At 40.2% G+C, this 18,672-nt stretch overlaps 2 protein-coding genes across 5 annotated transcripts; both read left to right on the forward strand.

The window, feature by feature from the left end:
- The first annotated feature begins 90 nt into the window (after window positions 1–90).
- LOC136049090 (toll-like receptor 1) lies at window positions 91–5,667 on the forward strand. Of its 2 annotated transcripts, none has more exons than XM_065737142.1 (2): window positions 91–761; window positions 3,575–5,667. In XM_065737142.1, exon 2 carries the CDS (start codon window positions 3,633–3,635, stop codon window positions 5,595–5,597), a length of 1,965 nt encoding a protein of 654 aa, XP_065593214.1. In that variant the 5' UTR covers window positions 91–761; window positions 3,575–3,632; the 3' UTR covers window positions 5,598–5,667. The 2 variants fall into 2 exon arrangements, with proteins under 2 accessions (XP_065593214.1, XP_065593213.1); XM_065737141.1 differs by having other exon boundaries at window positions 91–584.
- A 7,618-nt stretch (window positions 5,668–13,285) lies between these two features.
- On the forward strand, window positions 13,286–18,374 carry LOC136048190 (toll-like receptor 6). Of its 3 annotated transcripts, none has more exons than XM_065735683.1 (3): window positions 13,286–13,709; window positions 14,300–14,368; window positions 15,767–18,374. In XM_065735683.1, the coding sequence occupies exon 3, from the start codon at window positions 15,856–15,858 to the stop codon at window positions 18,310–18,312; it is 2,457 nt and encodes an 818-aa protein (XP_065591755.1). In that variant the 5' UTR covers window positions 13,286–13,709; window positions 14,300–14,368; window positions 15,767–15,855; the 3' UTR covers window positions 18,313–18,374. The 3 variants fall into 3 exon arrangements, with proteins under 3 accessions (XP_065591755.1, XP_065591754.1, XP_065591753.1); XM_065735682.1 differs by lacking the exon at window positions 13,286–13,709 and adding an exon at window positions 14,158–14,236 and having other exon boundaries at window positions 14,304–14,368; XM_065735681.1 differs by lacking the exon at window positions 13,286–13,709 and having other exon boundaries at window positions 14,276–14,368.
- Window positions 18,375–18,672: the final 298 nt, after the last annotated feature.

The raw sequence follows: 18,672 nt of genomic DNA on the forward strand, positions 1-18,672 counted from the left end.
TCCTTTTAGGGGAAAGCGTGCCCTTTCGCTGCGATCAGCAGTTGCAGCGTCACTTCTGCCGCCAGACTTCCTCCGCTGCAGAAAGTTATTAGCTGTTGCCCCAGGAAGCATAATAACACATCCTATGAATCACTGAGCAGAGCTGCTGTGGGAGGTCACAAAACAACCCCCAGCCCTCAGAGGGTTGCTTCACAGATAGGGACAGAGCCGCGGGACTGACGCCCTTACCAAGCAAGTCTGAAGCTTTGCATTAAGGTGAAGGACGGCAGAACAAACGCGTTTATCACTAGGTCACACGCTTATTTACGGGGAGTTTCAGTGAGACTGCAAGTATCAGGGCGTGCTGGCTGTTCTGCCACCTGTCACGTTTGTGCAGTAACGCTCAGATGTGTTTACTGAGAACTCTTGAGCAATCCTGAGGATTTGCCTCTGCTTTTTAATGGGATTTGTGGAAGAGTAAAGGCCGATGTCTCGGGAGGAATCGTAATGGATGAAGCTCAGCAGCTGGCGATGTTTTCTTCCCCATCGTGAACTCTAATTCGGACTATGAAATGGATCTGAAAATGTCAGTTTGCAGATTCTGTGTAAGTCCATACAAGTTTTAGAAAAGGAAGACAGTATTAATGAATGTTGTTGGGGAAAGTTGTTCATTAAGGATGAATTGCCGCTGTAAATGTGTGTGTGTGCCTGCGGGACAGAAGGGTGCGCTAGCTTCCTGAATTGCTAACTGACTTGTTTGAATTTAACACTCGTGTGTTACAGTAAGTTTCCTTCTTCTTTCACTTACCAGTAATTAATTTCACTTGTATTTTCTTTTTTCACTGTGGTGATGTCACAAATGATTTTTGGAACAAAAGGTTGATATGGGAAAGCGGCAATAGAGATGGAGCTTTTCTACTCCCACCTTGGATTTCACTGAAGTTTGTTATCACTCTGAGTGCCATTGCCTTGTAAAAAAGTCCTTGGTAGGCTTCAGAGAAAAAAAACACAGAATTGTAGAGATTGGAAGGGACCTCTGAAAAATACTTGCCTTATAGTGAATATACAAGTATAAAGAAAAGATGGAAGGAAACAACTTCATTATGTGACTTAATCTGACTACGTTTATCAAGACGCAGAGGTATACATAACATTTGGGGAATGTATTCATCTTCTCCTAGTGATTGCACAAGAGTGATAAGTATGAGAGCTAATGGCATGTGATTTGTAGTAAAATGCTTCAATCTATCTTTGTTGGATGTATGAAGAGCTGGAGATCTCAAACTATGCCAGAGGCCAGCATGCTCACCTGTAACAGGCTCTGTTTTTTGGAACAGTTTTTACATGTTAACCAGATGTACATCTGATTCTATGTTCATGAGAGTGATACGTTAGTATGTTCAGTTTGTTAAACTGTTACATTCCAAAACAGGAATTAATGTATGGTACAACTGAAGGCTTGTAAGATTTCAGGAGGAGCAGGCCTTAGTATGGCTTGTAACAACATCACAAAGTCACTTGTAAATCAGATGTGAATACTCTTGTCTGTAATTAACAGTAATGGAGAAAGAGCTGCAGACTACAACCATAAAACTTATCAACATGAAACCAAGAGTATGAATTGTCTGTATTCTGTTGTGTGCTTTTTGTCCCATCTTTCTCTTTCTTTTCTGGATGACTTCTTTTCACTTGAAGTACAGAATATGCTGTAAAATGAAAAAGTAATTTTAAAGATGATTTCCTCAGCTTCCTGCATCATTGACAAGCTAAATCATGAATGCATGGTAGTATGCTTAGCCAAAAAGAAAGATGAGTTCCTTGGGCTGGTTTATGTCCTTGCCAAGACAATAACCCAAGTGCTTGGGCATTCAGTTCTCAAGCTACTCCTCTGTTTTAATTCAAAAGTTTCATGTCCACTGTTTAATCCAGTTACAACACTGCTGGAACTCCTTTACCATTAAGTGGAAATTAAAATAAGGTAAATAGTGCTTTTGAAAACTAGTCTTGATAAGAACTTGGCAACTGAATAAATAGAACTAAATGAGAAAAAAATAATCAGAATAACATAAATACCTTGATCATTATTAAGAGAGGGAGGTGTTTGAATTTTGGTGTAAAACTTGCTCAAAAGAGGTGTTTACTTCCATATTAATGTGACAGAAAATTGGTAAAAATACTGTTGTTTTTTCCTGTTTACCTGTTACAAGGCATGAAAACACACAGTCCAATAATAATTAAATAATGGGGAAATTATATTAATGTTCCGTGTGTAAAGAACATCTGGAGAAACACAAATGTTATTTCTCAAACAGTCAGTAGATGGCACAAGCAAGTTTTATAAAAAGTTTGGGTGTTTCTAAATAGTGTTGCGAAAAAGGATAGAATTACAGGAATTTTAATCTTTGTCTTTTCCTGAACACATTTTCTTCTTTTTAGGAGAGAGTGGATTTCAGGTGAGAAAGTTCTATTTTTTATTGGGTTTATGCTTTTTCTAGTTAGCTAAACAACGTATTCTTATATTCTACATTTTATTTGAAAATGGACCATGTTTTCCACAAAGATTTATTAGCAGATGTGTGATATCTTTTGAATATATGAGTAAAAAAATGAAAGTGAGTGTTGTTTATGTTTAATAAATTTATCCATAGAAGCTGGCCAATATCATTCTTTTTGCATTTGCACTATGGTCATAGTTAAGGGGAGCACAGTGATTTGATTGAAGTAGTTTCTGCAGTTAAAGATTAGGTATAATACGTTTCATCCATATGAAAGATACTTCTAGCTTTTGAGTTTTGTATTATACTGGTGACTCACAATGTGCATGTCTTTATACTAAATGATCTTTGCTTACTGCATGTTGTATTATTTCTTATATGGAAGTTGGTTTATACTGAGTTCATATTGGATAAACTCTTAAAACCTCAGTTTTGATCTCCTCTCTCTTTAAACAACAGGACAGGTTCTCCCTGCGAATTTGATTTCTGTAGCTGAATGAATTGCACATCTGCTTATGGCCTGTTTCTTCATTAGGAGCAACGTTCTCCAGAAAGTCAGAACAGGCTAGAAAGTGGTGACTTCTATTTTTATTTTTCTTTGCTTTTGTTCTCTGCCCTTATCCAAATGTGTTTTGAGTGCTAGAAAACTGGTAAAACTGGGTATAATTTTTCAAAAGGGAATTTGGAAAAAGGGTGGACAAGTTTTGCTGTGCTGCCTTATTATGTCTCAATAGTTTCCAAGTCTAATTTCTAGTCTATAAATACCTAAGGTCAGGAGGCAAAAGGATGAGGCCAGACTCTTCTCAGCAGTGGGTGGTGATAGGACGAGGATAAATGGTCACAAACTGATGCATGGGAAGTTCCCCACAAGTGTGTGTGAGGACTTCTTCACAGTGAGGGTGACACAGAACTGGCACAGGCTGCCCAGAGAGGTGGTGGAGTCTCCTTCTCTGGAGATGTTCAAGACCCACCTGGATGCCTACCTGTGCAACCTGGGCTAGGGAGCTGCTTTGGCAGGGGGTTGGACTTGATCCCCCTGAATCAATCCCTGTCGACTAGCTGCTTAATGACACAATCTTCTGTTGTTGCTGTTGTTGCAGGATTAGAACGAAGATGGATATATAAATGTTGAGCATCTCCAAGGAACCATAAAGCACCATGACAGAGAATATGAGATATCTCAGAAACTTTTTTATTTACAACCATCTGTTTGCAATCACTTTTTGTAACAGTATTGGCCTGGCTGAGAAAAATGAACTCCTTACATCTGTTTCTAACATTTTTTCAGAAGATGGTTTGGACACAAAACCCTCAAGCTTTCCTCCTCATGTTAATGCAACTAATCAATGGACCAAAGCTAATCATGGTTGGGTTGTGATAGAAAATACTACGGAAAGCCTATCACTGTCAGAAATCACAAATAACGATGTAGGAAAATTAATAACTTTATTATCTAATTTTAGAAAAGGCTCCAGGCTACAAAATCTGACACTGGAAAATACATCAGTGAACTGGAGAGATTTTATTGAAGTACTTCAGACTGTATGGCACTCATCCATTGAATACTTCAGTATCAACAGGTTAACACTACAGGAGCAAGTCACAAGTTCTCGCTTTGATTATTCAGGTACTTCCATGAAAGCACTTGTACTGAAGAAGGTTTTAGTCGAAGATCTATACTTTTCACAAGATGACATTTATAAGATATTTGCAAACATGAAGATTGTGGCCTTAACAATAGCTGAATCTGAATTAATTCATATGCTGTGTCCTTTATCTGACAGTCCCTTTAGATATATAAATTTTTCAAGGAATGATTTAACAGATCTGCTTTTTCAGAACTGTGACAAACTAATTCAACTGGAAACATTTATTTTGCATAGGAATAAATTTGAGAGCCTTTCCAAGGTGAGCTTAATGACCAGCCAGATGAAATCACTGAGGTATCTGGACATGAGCAGCAATTTGCTGCGTAACGGTGGAGCTGAAGAGCGCTGCCAGTGGACCGATTCTCTGGCAGAGCTGGACCTGTCCTCCAACCAGCTGACAGAATCCGTGTTTGAGTGCTTGCCAGTTAACATCAACAAGCTGGACCTACAAAACAACCAGATTGGCAGTGTCCCCAAGGGGATTGCTGAGCTGAAGTCCTTGCAGGAGCTGAACCTGGCGTCAAACAGGCTGGCTGACCTGCCAGGGTGCCAGGGCTTTACGGGCCTGGAGATCCTGAATATAGAGAGGAATTTGATCCTTACCCCATCTGCCGACTTCTTTGGGAGCTGCCCGAGCGTGAAGGAGCTACAAGCTGGGCAAAACCCGTTCAAGTGTTCGTGTGAGCTGCAGGACTTCCTGCACGTGGAAAGGCAGTCTGGGGGGAAGCTGGCTGGCTGGCCAGAGGAATATGTGTGCCAGTACCCAGAAGACTTGAGCGGAACGCAGCTGAATGACTTCCACTTGTCTGAGCTGGCTTGCAACACGACTCTGCTGCTCGTCACAGCTCTGCTGCTGACCCTGGTGCTGGTGGCTGCGGTGGCCTTTCTGTGCATCTGCCTGGATGTGCCGTGGTACGTGCGGATGCTGTGGCAGTGGACGCAGACGAAGCGGAGAGCTTGGCACGAGTGCCCCGAGGAGCGGGAAACCGCTCTGCAGTTTCATGCCTTCATTTCCTACAGTGAACGCGATGCGCTGTGGGTGAAGAACGAGCTGATTCCCAGTTTGGAGAAGGGAGAGGGCTCCATCCGGCTGTGCCAGCACGAGAGAAACTTCATCCCTGGCAAAAGCATTGTGGAGAATATCATTAACTGCATTGAGAAGAGCTACAAGTCCATCTTTGTCTTGTCTCCCAACTTTGTGCAGAGCGAATGGTGTCACTACGAGCTGTACTTTGCCCATCACAAGCTGTTCAGTGAGAATTCCAACAGCTTAATCCTGATCTTGCTGGAGCCGATCCCTCCATATGTTATCCCTGCGAGGTACCACAAGCTGAAGGCTCTCATGGCAAAGAGAACCTACCTTGAATGGCCAAAGGAGAGGAGCAAGCGTGCCCTTTTCTGGGCTAACCTGAGGGCAGCTATTTGCATTAATTTGCCAGTGTTTGATGGACAGAAGCGTGATGAAAGAGATTAAAAGGCTTTATATTGCAGTTTCTTCTCCTTGTTTTTTCTTCATTGTGAAACAATAAATACTTTTATATTTCCATTGGTTTTCAATACATTTCACCTTGCATTATAAAACCATTTCTATATAACTGGTATAACTGTTTCTAGATAACTTTGTCACTACATGAAAAATTCAGCCCAGTGTACTAGAAGTCACACAGTATGGACAGAAAGATAGAGTTTGGATATGGATTTTGAAACCATTCTTGAAATATTTTAGCATTGTTTTTCTCAATGGAGTAAAATCTTAAGGAGTTAATATAGTCATGTAGACATATGCCTGAATTGCTGGTGACTTATGAGATATACCATAATCACAAAGCATGGACTTCTTGGTCACAGGACCTCCTGTTAAAATTAATTTGCAAGGGTGTAAGAGACTATTATTTTTTATAGCGTTGCCTCAAAGTTTGCTGATGAACATGTCCAAGCAAGTCCTGGGCAAGGGTTGCAAAATCCTTTGTCTAAGGGACAAGCAGATGGTCATGGCCTGGGGCAACGAAAGAGAGATAAGCTGCAGCTCAGGAGATGCTTGCCTGGCATCCTAGCACAGGATTTGTCACATAGGCAAGAAAAATGGAGGATAAAAGAGGGATCGACCACCATGAGATTAAGTGCTCTTCCATCAGAAACCTCATGATTCCCTCGCTGCTGACAAACTCCCTCCTGCGCCTGCTACCTGAGACATGCTGCTTTCTCCTGGACCTCGCCGCTCCTTCGAGGTGTTCTACCATCTGAACCCTCATGAGCTGATCACTGTTTGCTGCTTCCTGGAGAGGCCTTCTCTTCGGAGAGACCTCATGAGCTGATCACTGTTGAGCCCTCACTGCTTCTCTGGTGCTGGCTGATGCTGTTCCTGTGCTGACCCAGTGCCACTTCTCCAGGACAACTGCTTGCTGCTCAAGGCTGCCTGTCACTGCTGCTGTTCTCCCTGCTTCTGCCACCCCTGCTCTTCTGCCTTGGACCATTGGAGTCGCTTGAAACTGGACTGCCCCTGGTGAGTTTCCCTGCTTTGTACAAATCCTTGCTTCTTTCCTATCTTTCCTATTGCTCACCTTCCCTTCCCCATCACCCTTATTGGTAACAGTGTCCGCCTTCCTCCTCCCCATCTCCCTGGTCAATATTGGTAATAAACTGGTCGAACCAACATTTGAACCATTGCTTCTTAATCTCACGCCAGGTATACATATATATCAAAGAACCTTGTCCCCCTCCTTTATATTGGAGTGTGACAACGGGTGAAAATTATGTATCCTGAGAAGGTGTCGAAAAGTTCAGCATTTGAGATGGTTCCTGGGTAATGGTTTCTCAGACTGTGAAAATTACAGCATGGGACCCAAGTGTAGGTTTCTGAATATCTAGCACAAGGGGGCAGGCATGGACGTATCAAAAAAGAGAACTGAATGGAGAAAGAGGGGGGATTTTTTTTTCCTTCAGAAGAAAAAAGAAGGATGAACCAGTTTTAATTTTCATGTTTGCTGCCAAGAAGAAGTAGCAAATGGACAGAGATGTAATTCTCATCCTGTAATAGACTCCTGGTACCATCTTGATCCTGAGGGTTATCTTGATCAAAGAAACTAAGGTGTCACCAGAACTTCCGTCATTATCATTGGCTCCATCTCAAGAAATTCATGACTTCTCCACTTCAGTTTTTTCTTTAGCTTTATCCCTTTCTCATGCATATATCTCATTTTAAGCTTGTTATCAAAACAATGTGTACTCCTTCTATGACAAGATGATCTGCTTAGTAGATGAGAGGAAGGCTGTGGATGTGATTTATGGGGATTTTAGTGAAGTGACTGACGCTATTTCTCACAGCATTCTGGAGAGGTTGGCTGCTCATGGCTTGCACAAGAGCATGATTCATTGTCTGAAGAACTGGCTGAACGTCCAGACTCAAAGGGTCACAGTGACTGGAGCTCAGTCCAGTTGGTGCCTGCTCACTGGTTGCATTCCCAGTGCTCACTGTTGGGATCAGTTTTGTTTCATGTTTTTGGATGACAGGATCGACTACATTCACAGATGACACCAAGTTAGGCAGGACTGAGAAACTGCTTCATGCTAGGAAGGCTCTATGGAGAGATCTGTGTGAGGAATATTTCACTCAGGTCTTAACAACCCAATGCGGTCATATAGGTATGGGAAAGAGTGGCTGGAAAGCTGCGTGGCAGGAAAGGACCTGAGGCTGCCAGTTAGCATGAACATGAACTAGCAGTGTGGCCAGGTGGCCAAGAAGGCCAATGGCAGTGTGGCCTGCATCAGAACTAGTGTGAGCAACAGGACTGTGGAAGTGATTGTCCTTTGCACTTTGAGGCTACACCTTGAATACTGTGTTATGTTTTGGGCTCCTCACTACAGGAAGGATACTGAGTTGCTTGAGCATGTAATGAGAAGGGCAACAAAGCAGGTGAAAGAACTGAAAAAACAAGCCTGATGAGGAGTGGCTGAGGGAACTGGTATTGTTTTATCTAGAGGAGATTGAAGGGAGACCTTATTGCTCTTTACACCTACCTGAAAGAAGGTTGCAGTGGAGGGGATGATGATTCTTCTCATATGACAATTGATAGGGCATAAGGGCTCAAGTTGTCTCACAGGAAAGGTTTAAATTGTATGTTAGGAAGAATTTATTAACATAAAAGGTGATCAAACATTGGAGTGGGTTCCCATGGGAAATGGTGGAGTCCTCATCGCTGGAGCTATTTTTAAGATATATGGATGGGGATCTATAATGCAAAAGCACCACCACTTCTGTGTAAGGTTTACCAATTCTTGAAGAATGTACACAGAGGCAAGTTAACGTTCATCAGTTTAATAGAGGGGTACTCACGTTACTGAAGGCAGTTGGCCTGACAGCCTTTTCCAAGTTCTCATTACCAGTGGCGGCCGGCCGATTGTTACAGTGTCCACCCTGGGATTACCCCCAGCAAATACCAGTGGCAGCAGGCCAGCAAGGTGTCTACTAGCCATCCTCAGTACCATGGCCACATATATATAATAGCAGGAAACAATAAAGCATCACATATCAGGATAGTCAAGGCCATTCACAGGAAGCAAGTATACTTAGTTACAGCTACAGAGCAGTTTCTCACAAGCAAATTTCTTCTACATACAGAAGCTAGAGGCAGTTCACTTGTGTTCTTAAGCTAACATGAGCTCTTTCTCACGGGATAGTTGTTCACGCTGTAATCTGCATTTCTACACAAAGGCTCTAAGGTTTGAGCGCAGGACTTGGAAGTTCAAGTGGAACCTTGGACTTGATTTTGAAGGTCCTTTCCAACCTAGATGATTCTGCGATTCTAAGAATCTGTTACTTACAGTGGAAACAATATCTTTTGCAGCACAGCTATGAGTTCCTAATCAGAAAGGCAGTAACCTGTCAGAGGCTAAAAAATTTGCAGGGTACTGGGACAACTGATAAAAACCTTCTGTTTGTGGAGTCAGAAGAACAAAACTTGCTGTCCTGCCTAGGAATATAGCAGACCACTTTACCTCTATTTTTGGTGTTTTGTCTTCAAGAAAACATGGCTGGATTTCAACAAACATTCACAATTGCTGAAGATCATTACAACAAATTTCCTTTCTGTCCTTAGAAGGGCAAGTGTCTTCAATACCAGACTCAGATGATCAACAATCAGGAAATTACACTTTCCAAAATTTTTCATCATAAAAGAGATAAGATATATTGAAATGAAATCCTTATTGAAATTCTACATTTTTATCATTCTTCCATTATTTGCAAAATATTTTAACTGTGACTTCTTTTCTGAGGTCTGAGCAGGCTGAAATCTCTTGACTTGAAGTCAAGAACTGTGAGCAACTGTCTAAGGATCTGTAGGGAAAAGATCGAATTTGAAGCTTTTAGATGTCATGTTCCATTTAGCCTAAAAATTAATGCAACAAACATTACCAAATTGCAGGCATTTCATTCAGGACTGTGGAAAAAAGTGTTTTCTGTACATTCTCCACTAGTGCTTCAGCATATGACTCATATAATCTTCAGAAAACTGAAGATGAACAGCCTTAGTATGATTTGTCTTTTTCTTTTGCACAACAAGCTGCTTACATGGTGGCTTGCTTGAAAATTTTCTTCAAAAGCTTCAGAGTTTTAGTCAGCAGTGGCTGAAACTAAGAACTCATTTGGCTTCTTCTGTTGGCTGGAGGAGAGGGGAATATCCTCAAAAAGTGTCAGAAAACACTAGGAGTCCTTCGTGCTGCTCAGAGGAGAACACAGCTGTTGCTGGAAAATATATCTTTTAGTAGTGGAAGATTAGCTGGGGCTTGCATACCATTTTGGAAAGAACTTATGAACTAGTTATACCTCTGACAAGACAGCTGATGTGATCAAACAGAGATATGTAATCCCAGGTCTCTAGTATATGTCCAATATCATTGAGTGAATAATGCTGGAAAAGGAGGCTTATGATAGAAGTGGAGAAATATTTAATCTGGTACTTTGGAACCTGAAAGTCCCATACTGTTACGCTCTTGTCCATGTTGTGTGCCAGATAACTGGCAAAACAGCTACATGTGCTGTGAATCACTGCATTTAGTTTCTCAGATTCTGCAGAGGACATTTCTCAAGATATATATCAACATATTCCAAACAATTATTTTAGCCTGTGCCATACTCTGGCCATTTTATATAAAAACAGTTTCAGTACTAGAAGATTTTCCAATATTTGGGGCCACGTCTTAATCTCACATCCTATGTTGCCCTCTCTGCTGGCACTAGGATCTGTGCCTTTGGGAATGTAGCTGCCCTTTTCTGTGCACACAGGTTATGTGTGTCTGTGGCTGGTTTTACACAGAAAGCTGTAACTGCTAATGCACTCCACATACCAGTAAAGGGTGTATGTAAATATATTCTGATGTCAGATACCATATCAGCAGATTCCTGGCATTTGGCTGGTCATTTCAGTGACTAGCGGGAATGTTATTTTCATATGCACAGTATTAACAGACAGAACTGATAACATAGGAGTTAACCACCCTTCAAAGCCCAGAAACTGTGCAGAATGAAGCAAATATGCTTTTACGTATGTCTAAGTAGTATCTATAGAGAAAACCAAACTATGACAGAATGGAAGTGAGGATGCACGTGGGGGTTGCCCTGCTGAGAGCTCAGCTACTTTTTATCTTAGAAACATTACAAATCATCACTGAAGCTCAGCTGCAGCAAATTAGACCAAGGAAAAGTGATCAAGAGGGAAAAGGGAGGCCCCTTGAGACATGAGGCATTCTGCTGGAGGTAAGGTTCAAAACCTCCCTCAAACCCATGTTTTTACTCAGTGTTTCAGGTCAATACAGTTTTTTTGTTTCAGAAACCTTTACTAAGAGTTCCTGTAGTGGTCATTTTCAGTTACTACTCATCTGAGGGGAAGCAATACTGAGAAGCCAATGAATGAGAAAGTTCTGTGTTCTGCAAGGTGGCACTTTGTTATGGAGAGCACAGTTTGACTTCCATGCTTTGTTCCTTGTCTCTGTCTACGCCCAAGCAAAATGGGCTTGGGCATTAAATGCAACAATATCTCAGTTTGTCTTGTGATGGCATTAGCATTCATTTTGCCTAAAGGATACAAGGGAGTAAGTTGTGACAGTGAAAGAGTTGGCATTGAAGTTAAGGTCCTCGATATGACCAAACATCGACCAAGCCACTAGCAACTTCTAATAATTCTATTAACATTTAGCAAATGCTCGGACGAGTCCAACTGCTCTGGCTATGTTTTAAGTCTGTTTTTGCACGTGCAAGTTACCTTTAGCTGTTCTCAGTGGAGAAATTTTTCAATCATTTAGGGACAGCACCAGTCCTAAATAGCTTCTGAAATCCAGCTGACCGCAGTGCAGTTCCTCTCTTGGTAAGTAAACACAGCATGTAGGCAGAAGTGTGAAGTGCACCTTGAGGAAGATAAATGCTCATGAGTAGCATCAATTACAAAAACAAAACAAACAACTGAAAAACCAAAAACAAACAAACAAACAAAAAACAAAACCACAAGAACCACAACAGGAGACAGCAGCAGTATAAATTTAAGAAATGGAGCAAGACATCTGTGTTGAGTAAAGGTATGTTCAGAACAAAGGATAGCATTTAGCTGCTACTTTCATAACACACGGGCAGAAATAGCTTTTTTTTTTTTCATCTCACGCAAAATGACTTAATCAGTAAACAGAAACCACCCTCAAACAAAGCTTTCCTGAATGTGTTAGAAAAAATAACATTAAGCACTGCCCTTGAAGAATTAACAGAAGTATTTCAGGAGTGTTGGTTTTATTTTAACTCTTTCCAAACTTTTCTTTATAATACAAACTTCTCTAAAGTACACTAAAAAACAGTTTGGAGGAAATCAAACATATTACAAATAAAGACAGGTACCTTTAACAGCTTTGCGTGCACTGGAGTAAATTTTGAAGGAAGCTGATGGTGTTTTTGATTTTGTTTATGCAGCAAAGATTTTTCAGTAATTATACTCATAAGAAAACTAGCATTGGTTTGCAGAATTTTGTTCTTTCTTTGGTAATTGTTATTCTGTCAACAAGAGCCTCAGTCTACTCATTTTCATGGCTTAATGCTCACCAATGGCAACTTCTCCTTTAAGATGAAAAAATGACAGTATCAGCTGACAGTCAAACTCTTGCTGCTTATTGAGAAACACTCATGATCCCCATTCTTGTCTGGGGAAGCAGATGGCTCAGGGTGTTACCAGCAATGAGTTATTCAGATCCACTACACTGAGGAAAGCAGAATGCTTTACTATCATTGGGTTTCAGCACAAAAATCTTACTCACCAATCTTAAAAAGAAAACGAATTTTATTCCACTAAAGCAAAAAGGTTACATTCTTCTTTACAAAATTGAAAAGGTAATTGTAAAAGAGAAGTTTAAAAGGAATCTACTGCAAACTTCAAGCATATCTGGAACCAGTTGTTAGAATAAATTTTCATACTTGTCAGCTTTCTTTAGCTGAATACCCTCTTGCATTTAAATCTCCAAGGTGCTATTTTGTGGTGAGGAATAAGCTGAGTCCAGGATCAGCCAGGATGCTTTGGTTTGCTTATACTTGAAGAATTAATTGCATACTTCATGGATTTAATCTTAAAAATCATTAAGATGAAATGAATCTCAATTTGTTTCACTCAGCTTCTTTCTTCCTTGCTAATTAATCTTACTGAAGCATTTTAAATTAGTTTGGAGGCTCATGGGAATGAGATGTTTTCAGTTGTTCTGCCTCTGCAGTGCACTGGTTCTTACTCCATTGATTTGCTCACTAGGCTCTTGCCCCTATTCAAACCTTTAATTGAGTGACTGCTTTATTGGGTTTCTCCATCCCTATATTGCCCTCTATTTCTTCGATCTTCATGGTTGGCTGTCCTACAGCTTTCATGTCATATAGCAGCAGCAGGTTGTCTTTTTTTTTTTTTTTAATTAAAGTATAAAGTGGGGTTTCCCTGGTTTAAACATCTAAGCTACATCTAGTGTAAAGATGACTGACCTGTAGAAGTTCTGAATTGTTAGTTTATGCTGTATTACTTCTTGAGATCTAAGCTTTTGAGTCTGCTTATGTGTGAAAATAATTAATGTGTCTGCTGAGAGGGGTAGAGCTCTGCAAAACATTTTGATATGAAGGGAAGTGGTCTGTGAAAGTTCTGCTTCCTCTTTTCTGTGCATGCAAAAGAGGAGATGCAGTTGATGAACTGTGTAACTAACAGAAATAGACCCAAAGTTAGAAATATAGAAATATTTAAATAATCTTGCTTTGGAGAACAGCAAATAGGCTTATTTCCTCCTAAACCATATCGTTAATTGAATATTGTAGAAGTAAACATACTTCGAGTTTGGACTGTTACAAACTTCCTTTCATCATGCTTTTAATACCTGCACGGAAGGGAAATTTTATTGTTCCTCAGCATTATACGGCCTATATATAATATCCTGTTCTTCCTGCTTCCTTGTGTAGCAGTCAAGGGATGAGCATCTCGTGTGAGATTCTCCAGTTTGAGTATTTAATGTCTGAAAATTTGCTCTGAGGTTTTTAACTGAGTATGCAGTATTCATTTGTTGGTTCTTCACTCAGAGATAAGAGGTGGGTGAAATTTGCTGCTTTGTTTTCTTTTTTTCTTTTGTTATATGTGTTGTGGAATCTATCAGATCTCAGGTTCTCACGCTTCTTCTTGAATTTCAAAATTTCAGTGAAAATTCTCAATTGTATCTTGAATTTCAATACAAAAGAAAGAAAAATAATTGTTATGGCCATTTTCATTTTCAACCAATTCTGATTTTATATCATTGTATAATTATGTCAGATTGTTTACTCCTGATCTTAATATTTCTTCACCAGATAAATCTACTTTATTCTTTGTGTTTGGCACGTTTCAGAGGTGTATTGTGTGGGCTGTCCTTTCTTGCCATGTATAGAAAAGTATATACTTTAAATTAAAACTCATCTACCAGCTCAGACAGACCAAAAGATGTTTTCCTTTATTTTCTCTCTTTGGAAAAAAGCCTCGCTTTGCTCCTTTGATTCCAGAAGTTTTTTTGTCAGCCTGGACTCTGACAAACAAAGTCAGTTACTCTTCGAAAGAATCTGGGTCCTTGTCTTGATTCATGCAAGTTATATATACTTTGACCAGCAAGTACATTACAAGCTTCATTTAAGATCTGCTCTGTGCTCAGATAGCCTAGCACAACTTTCTGAAGACTGAATTTGACTTCTGAGTTGGATTTTACATGGATTTTGGAGAGGTAGGTTTACACTTTAATGGTACATTATTGTATTGCTCTCAGTGAAGTTAACTACGTATCTTTTTGCTTTAGCTATCTGAAAGAAAATTTGATGAAGCTTTGCAGGAGACTCAAAAGGGAAGAAATAACTTGATATCAGGCAAACAAATTATTGGTGACTAAAACCTAGAACTAAAAATTTAAAACAATGGGCATTTAGTTTTTATTAACAAAAGATTACCTGATTACCTAGAAGAATTTAAAAAACTTTTTTTTTTTCCACAAGGAAAAATATCAGAAAAAAAAAACCCCAAAGAACAGATGCTTTCTTGAACTGATTTCAGAGTCATTCATGCTTCTGTGTCTCTGCCTGTTGTGTCTGTGTTGTCTATGTCACCTTGTCTTGACACAAGATTAATGCCCAGTGCATATTTTTTCACAATAGAACTGATGCCTTCCCAAATGTAAGTAAATTGTTGATAGGCTTGACTGTTGATTCATTCCGCTGGCCATTTTCAATAGCCACAGAATTTTTTATCCCTGCATTGTTTGGTCTTTAGAACTAGACTCATTGTCCCTCATCATTTCTAGAGAGGTTCTCTGTTAAGTTGTCAACTACAGGATTATTTGAAAAATATAGGAAATTTCTTAGGATATTACAAAATCTTGGAATATTCTGAAGTTTCAGGTGTTTTCTTTCAGATTCGGGGTAACACTTCTTCATAGGTAGTCTTCAGATGAGCTGTATTTTTCCTGCTAGCATGCTTTTGGATGGACTAACATTACCTTAGTCATGTAAATTATGGTAAAATTGCTCAAGCTTCTTGGCTTACTGGAAAAATAGACACCTATGTCTTCATGTTTCCTTGGTCTGCAGACTTTGAGGGTTTGCATGGCCATTTCCCACCTCTCTGGGACGTGGAGTATATCCTTTAGCTCTTTTGAGTGAAAATGATTCTTTTGCACTGTCTCCTGGTGGAGTCAATGGGGCTGTTGAAGGTCTGCCCCAAGCATGCTTGGACATGGGCTGTAGGGTAAAAAAAAAAAAAATCACATGGGAGGCTTGCTGTGTTCTCCTTTACTCCTACTATATGTATTATAGAATCAGAGAATCCTTAGAGCTGGAGGAGACCTTTAGAATTCACCTAGCCTAACTCTCCACATTGATATCTGTTTGTATCATTTCTGAAGATAATTGAGAAATTCCTTAATATCTCTGTATTTTTTAAACATACCAATTGTATTAAATTATATCATTATATAAGAATTATTTTCTACTTAACTGAGAAAATCGATAACTGGAATTTTTGGTTGTATTAGTAATGTATTAGAGGACATATACAAAACTATTTTTTAACTGTGTCATTTTTGTATTTCTGAATTTGTTGAATTGTTGAAAAGTCCATTTTCTTTTCATAGGTTGGACTTCTTACTGAGTCACATTGAACAGAACACAGATATATGCTTTCACATTTCTCTGAAGAACCAAGAAAATCTTGAGACACATAATGGGATCTCTTACAAGTATATACGTAACTGCCTGTGCGTTTTTATTAATACTTTGGAATAACGCCCAGCCAACTGTGGAAAATAAAATCACTGCAAACTACTCAGGACATCTACTAAGTGAAGTTCCAAAAAATATTTCAGTCCATACACACATATTAGATTTATCATATAATAGGATCTCTGAAATTAGTAACTTGGAATTTATTTCTCTTCCTGACCTTCAAGTATTAAACCTTTCTCATAATCTAATTACTGAGCTTGACTTTAGCATCTTCATATTTAATCAAGAATTAGAATACTTAGATTTATCTCACAATAACATTGGAAAAGCTTACTGTCAAAGGCTCACACGTCTTAGACATTTAGATCTTTCTTTCAACAAGTTTACCATCTTGCCCATCTGCCAGGAATTTGGGATCATGTTTCATCTGGAATACCTAGGATTAAGTGCCATGATGGTTCGAAGGTCAGACTTCAAATATGTGACACATTTGCAGCTGAACACTGTCTTCCTAACCTTAGAAGACTTTTTTCTGTATGAACCTCTGAGTCTGACAGCCTTAAATACAAGGAGCCTTCACATCGTCTTTGCAGCAAACCAAAACTTCAGTTTTTCCCTTTTATATGATGGAATGATCACTTCAGAAAACTTAAAAATAGTTAACTTAAGATATACGTTGAGCCACAAATATTTTCCCTTTCCTCCTTCAGAGCTTCTGAAGAAAATCAAGGCAACAGATCTGACACTTGAAACTGTGGACTTAGAATGGACTGTCATTTTGCAAATTTACCTGCTAGTTGAGCATTCACCTGTGGAGCACTTAACTGTGAGAAATTTGGTTTTTCGGGGACTAGTGGCGGAGCTGGCTGAATATAAATTTGTATCCCTTTTAAGATCTCTAGGCCAGTTACTCCCTCTGCATGGCTCCATGAAAACACTAACATTGGAACATGTTCGAAATAAGATGTATTATTTCAACCAGAAGATCCTATACAGACAGTTTTCAGAGATGAATATAGATAGTCTGACAATATACGATGCATTTATGCCACACATGCTTTGCCCAAAAAATCCAAGCTCATTTAGGTGTTTAAATTTTTCTCGCAATGCCTTGACAGATATGTTATTCCAGAATTGTGAAACTCTGGCTAATTTGAAATTACTTATTTTGCATAGGAATAAATTTAAGAGCCTTTCCAAGGTGAGCTTAATGACCAGCCAGATGAAATCACTGAGGTATCTGGACATGAGCAGCAACTTGCTGCGTAACGGCGGAGCTGAAGAGCGCTGCCAGTGGACCGATTCTCTGGCAGAGCTGGACCTGTCCTCCAACCAGCTGACAGAATCCGTGTTTGAGTGCTTGCCAGTTAACATCAACAAGCTGGACCTACAAAACAACCAGATTGGCAGTGTCCCCAAGGGGATTGCTGAGCTGAAGTCTTTGCAGGAGCTGAACCTGGCGTCAAACAGGCTGGCTGACCTGCCAGGGTGCCAGGGCTTTACGGGCCTGGAGATCCTGAATATAGAGCAGAATTTGATCCTCACCCCATCTGCCGACTTCTTTGGGAGCTGCCCGAGCGTGAAGGAGCTACAAGCTGGGCAAAACCCGTTCAAGTGTTCGTGTGAGCTGCAGGACTTCCTGCACGTGGAAAGGCAGTCTGGGGGGAAGCTGGCTGGCTGGCCAGAGGAATATGTGTGCCAGTACCCAGAAGACTTGAGCGGAACGCAGCTGAATGACTTCCACTTGTCTGAGCTGGCTTGCAACACGACTCTGCTGCTCGTCACAGCTCTGCTGCTGACCCTGGTGCTGGTGGCTGCGGTGGCCTTTCTGTGCATCTGCCTGGATGTGCCGTGGTACGTGCGGATGCTGTGGCAGTGGACGCAGACGAAGCGGAGAGCTTGGCACGAGTGCCCCGAGGAGCGGGAAACCGCTCTGCAGTTTCATGCCTTCATTTCCTACAGTGAACGCGATGCGCTGTGGGTGAAGAACGAGCTGATTCCCAGTTTGGAGAAGGGAGAGGGCTCCGTCCGGCTGTGCCAGCATGAGAGAAACTTCATCCCTGGCAAAAGCATTGTGGAGAATATCATTAACTGCATTGAGAAGAGCTACAAGTCCATCTTTGTCTTGTCTCCCAACTTTGTGCAGAGCGAATGGTGTCACTACGAGCTGTACTTTGCCCATCACAAGTTGTTCAGTGAGAATTCCAACAGCTTAATCCTGATCTTGCTGGAGCCGATCCCTTCATATGTTATCCCTGCGAGGTACCACAAGCTGAAGGCTCTCATGGCAAAGAGAACCTACCTTGAATGGCCAAAGGAGAGGAGCAAGCGTGCCCTTTTCTGGGCTAACCTGAGGGCAGCTATTTGCATTAAGCTGCCAAGGTCCTTTGAAACAAATGAGGAGCATATTGATGTCATGTCTACTAGTAATGTAACCCAACCTCTGATTAAGTGACTTGATCATCTTGCATTAGTTTATGTTAACCAGAGTTTTATTGTGTTTATTTTTTTACAGTATTTTTATGTTGTCACAAGATTTTGTGAAGCCTTTCAAAACCTCTGTTACTTATTTTAGTTGTGCAAGTACTCAGAAGTTTTGTTATTTGCCCATTATCAAGTAAAGAATGAGAGAATTTTTTCTAATATTTCACATTTTTTTAGACTCGTGTTGCTTTGATTTTGGATACATGCCATTGATTCTAGCCATATTTGAAAGTAAAAAAGGTACTGATTCATTCAGTTCCATCCATCAGGAATATTAAGGTCATATGCTTAATCTTTATTCTGAGGAGAACGTTCTGGAGTAAATGTGGTA

Source organism: Cyrtonyx montezumae, unplaced genomic scaffold (genome assembly GCF_038088225.1).
Source record: "Cyrtonyx montezumae isolate F1298 unplaced genomic scaffold, pur_monq_1.0 scaffold_2, whole genome shotgun sequence".
Taxonomy (NCBI): Eukaryota; Metazoa; Chordata; class Aves; order Galliformes; family Odontophoridae; genus Cyrtonyx; species Cyrtonyx montezumae.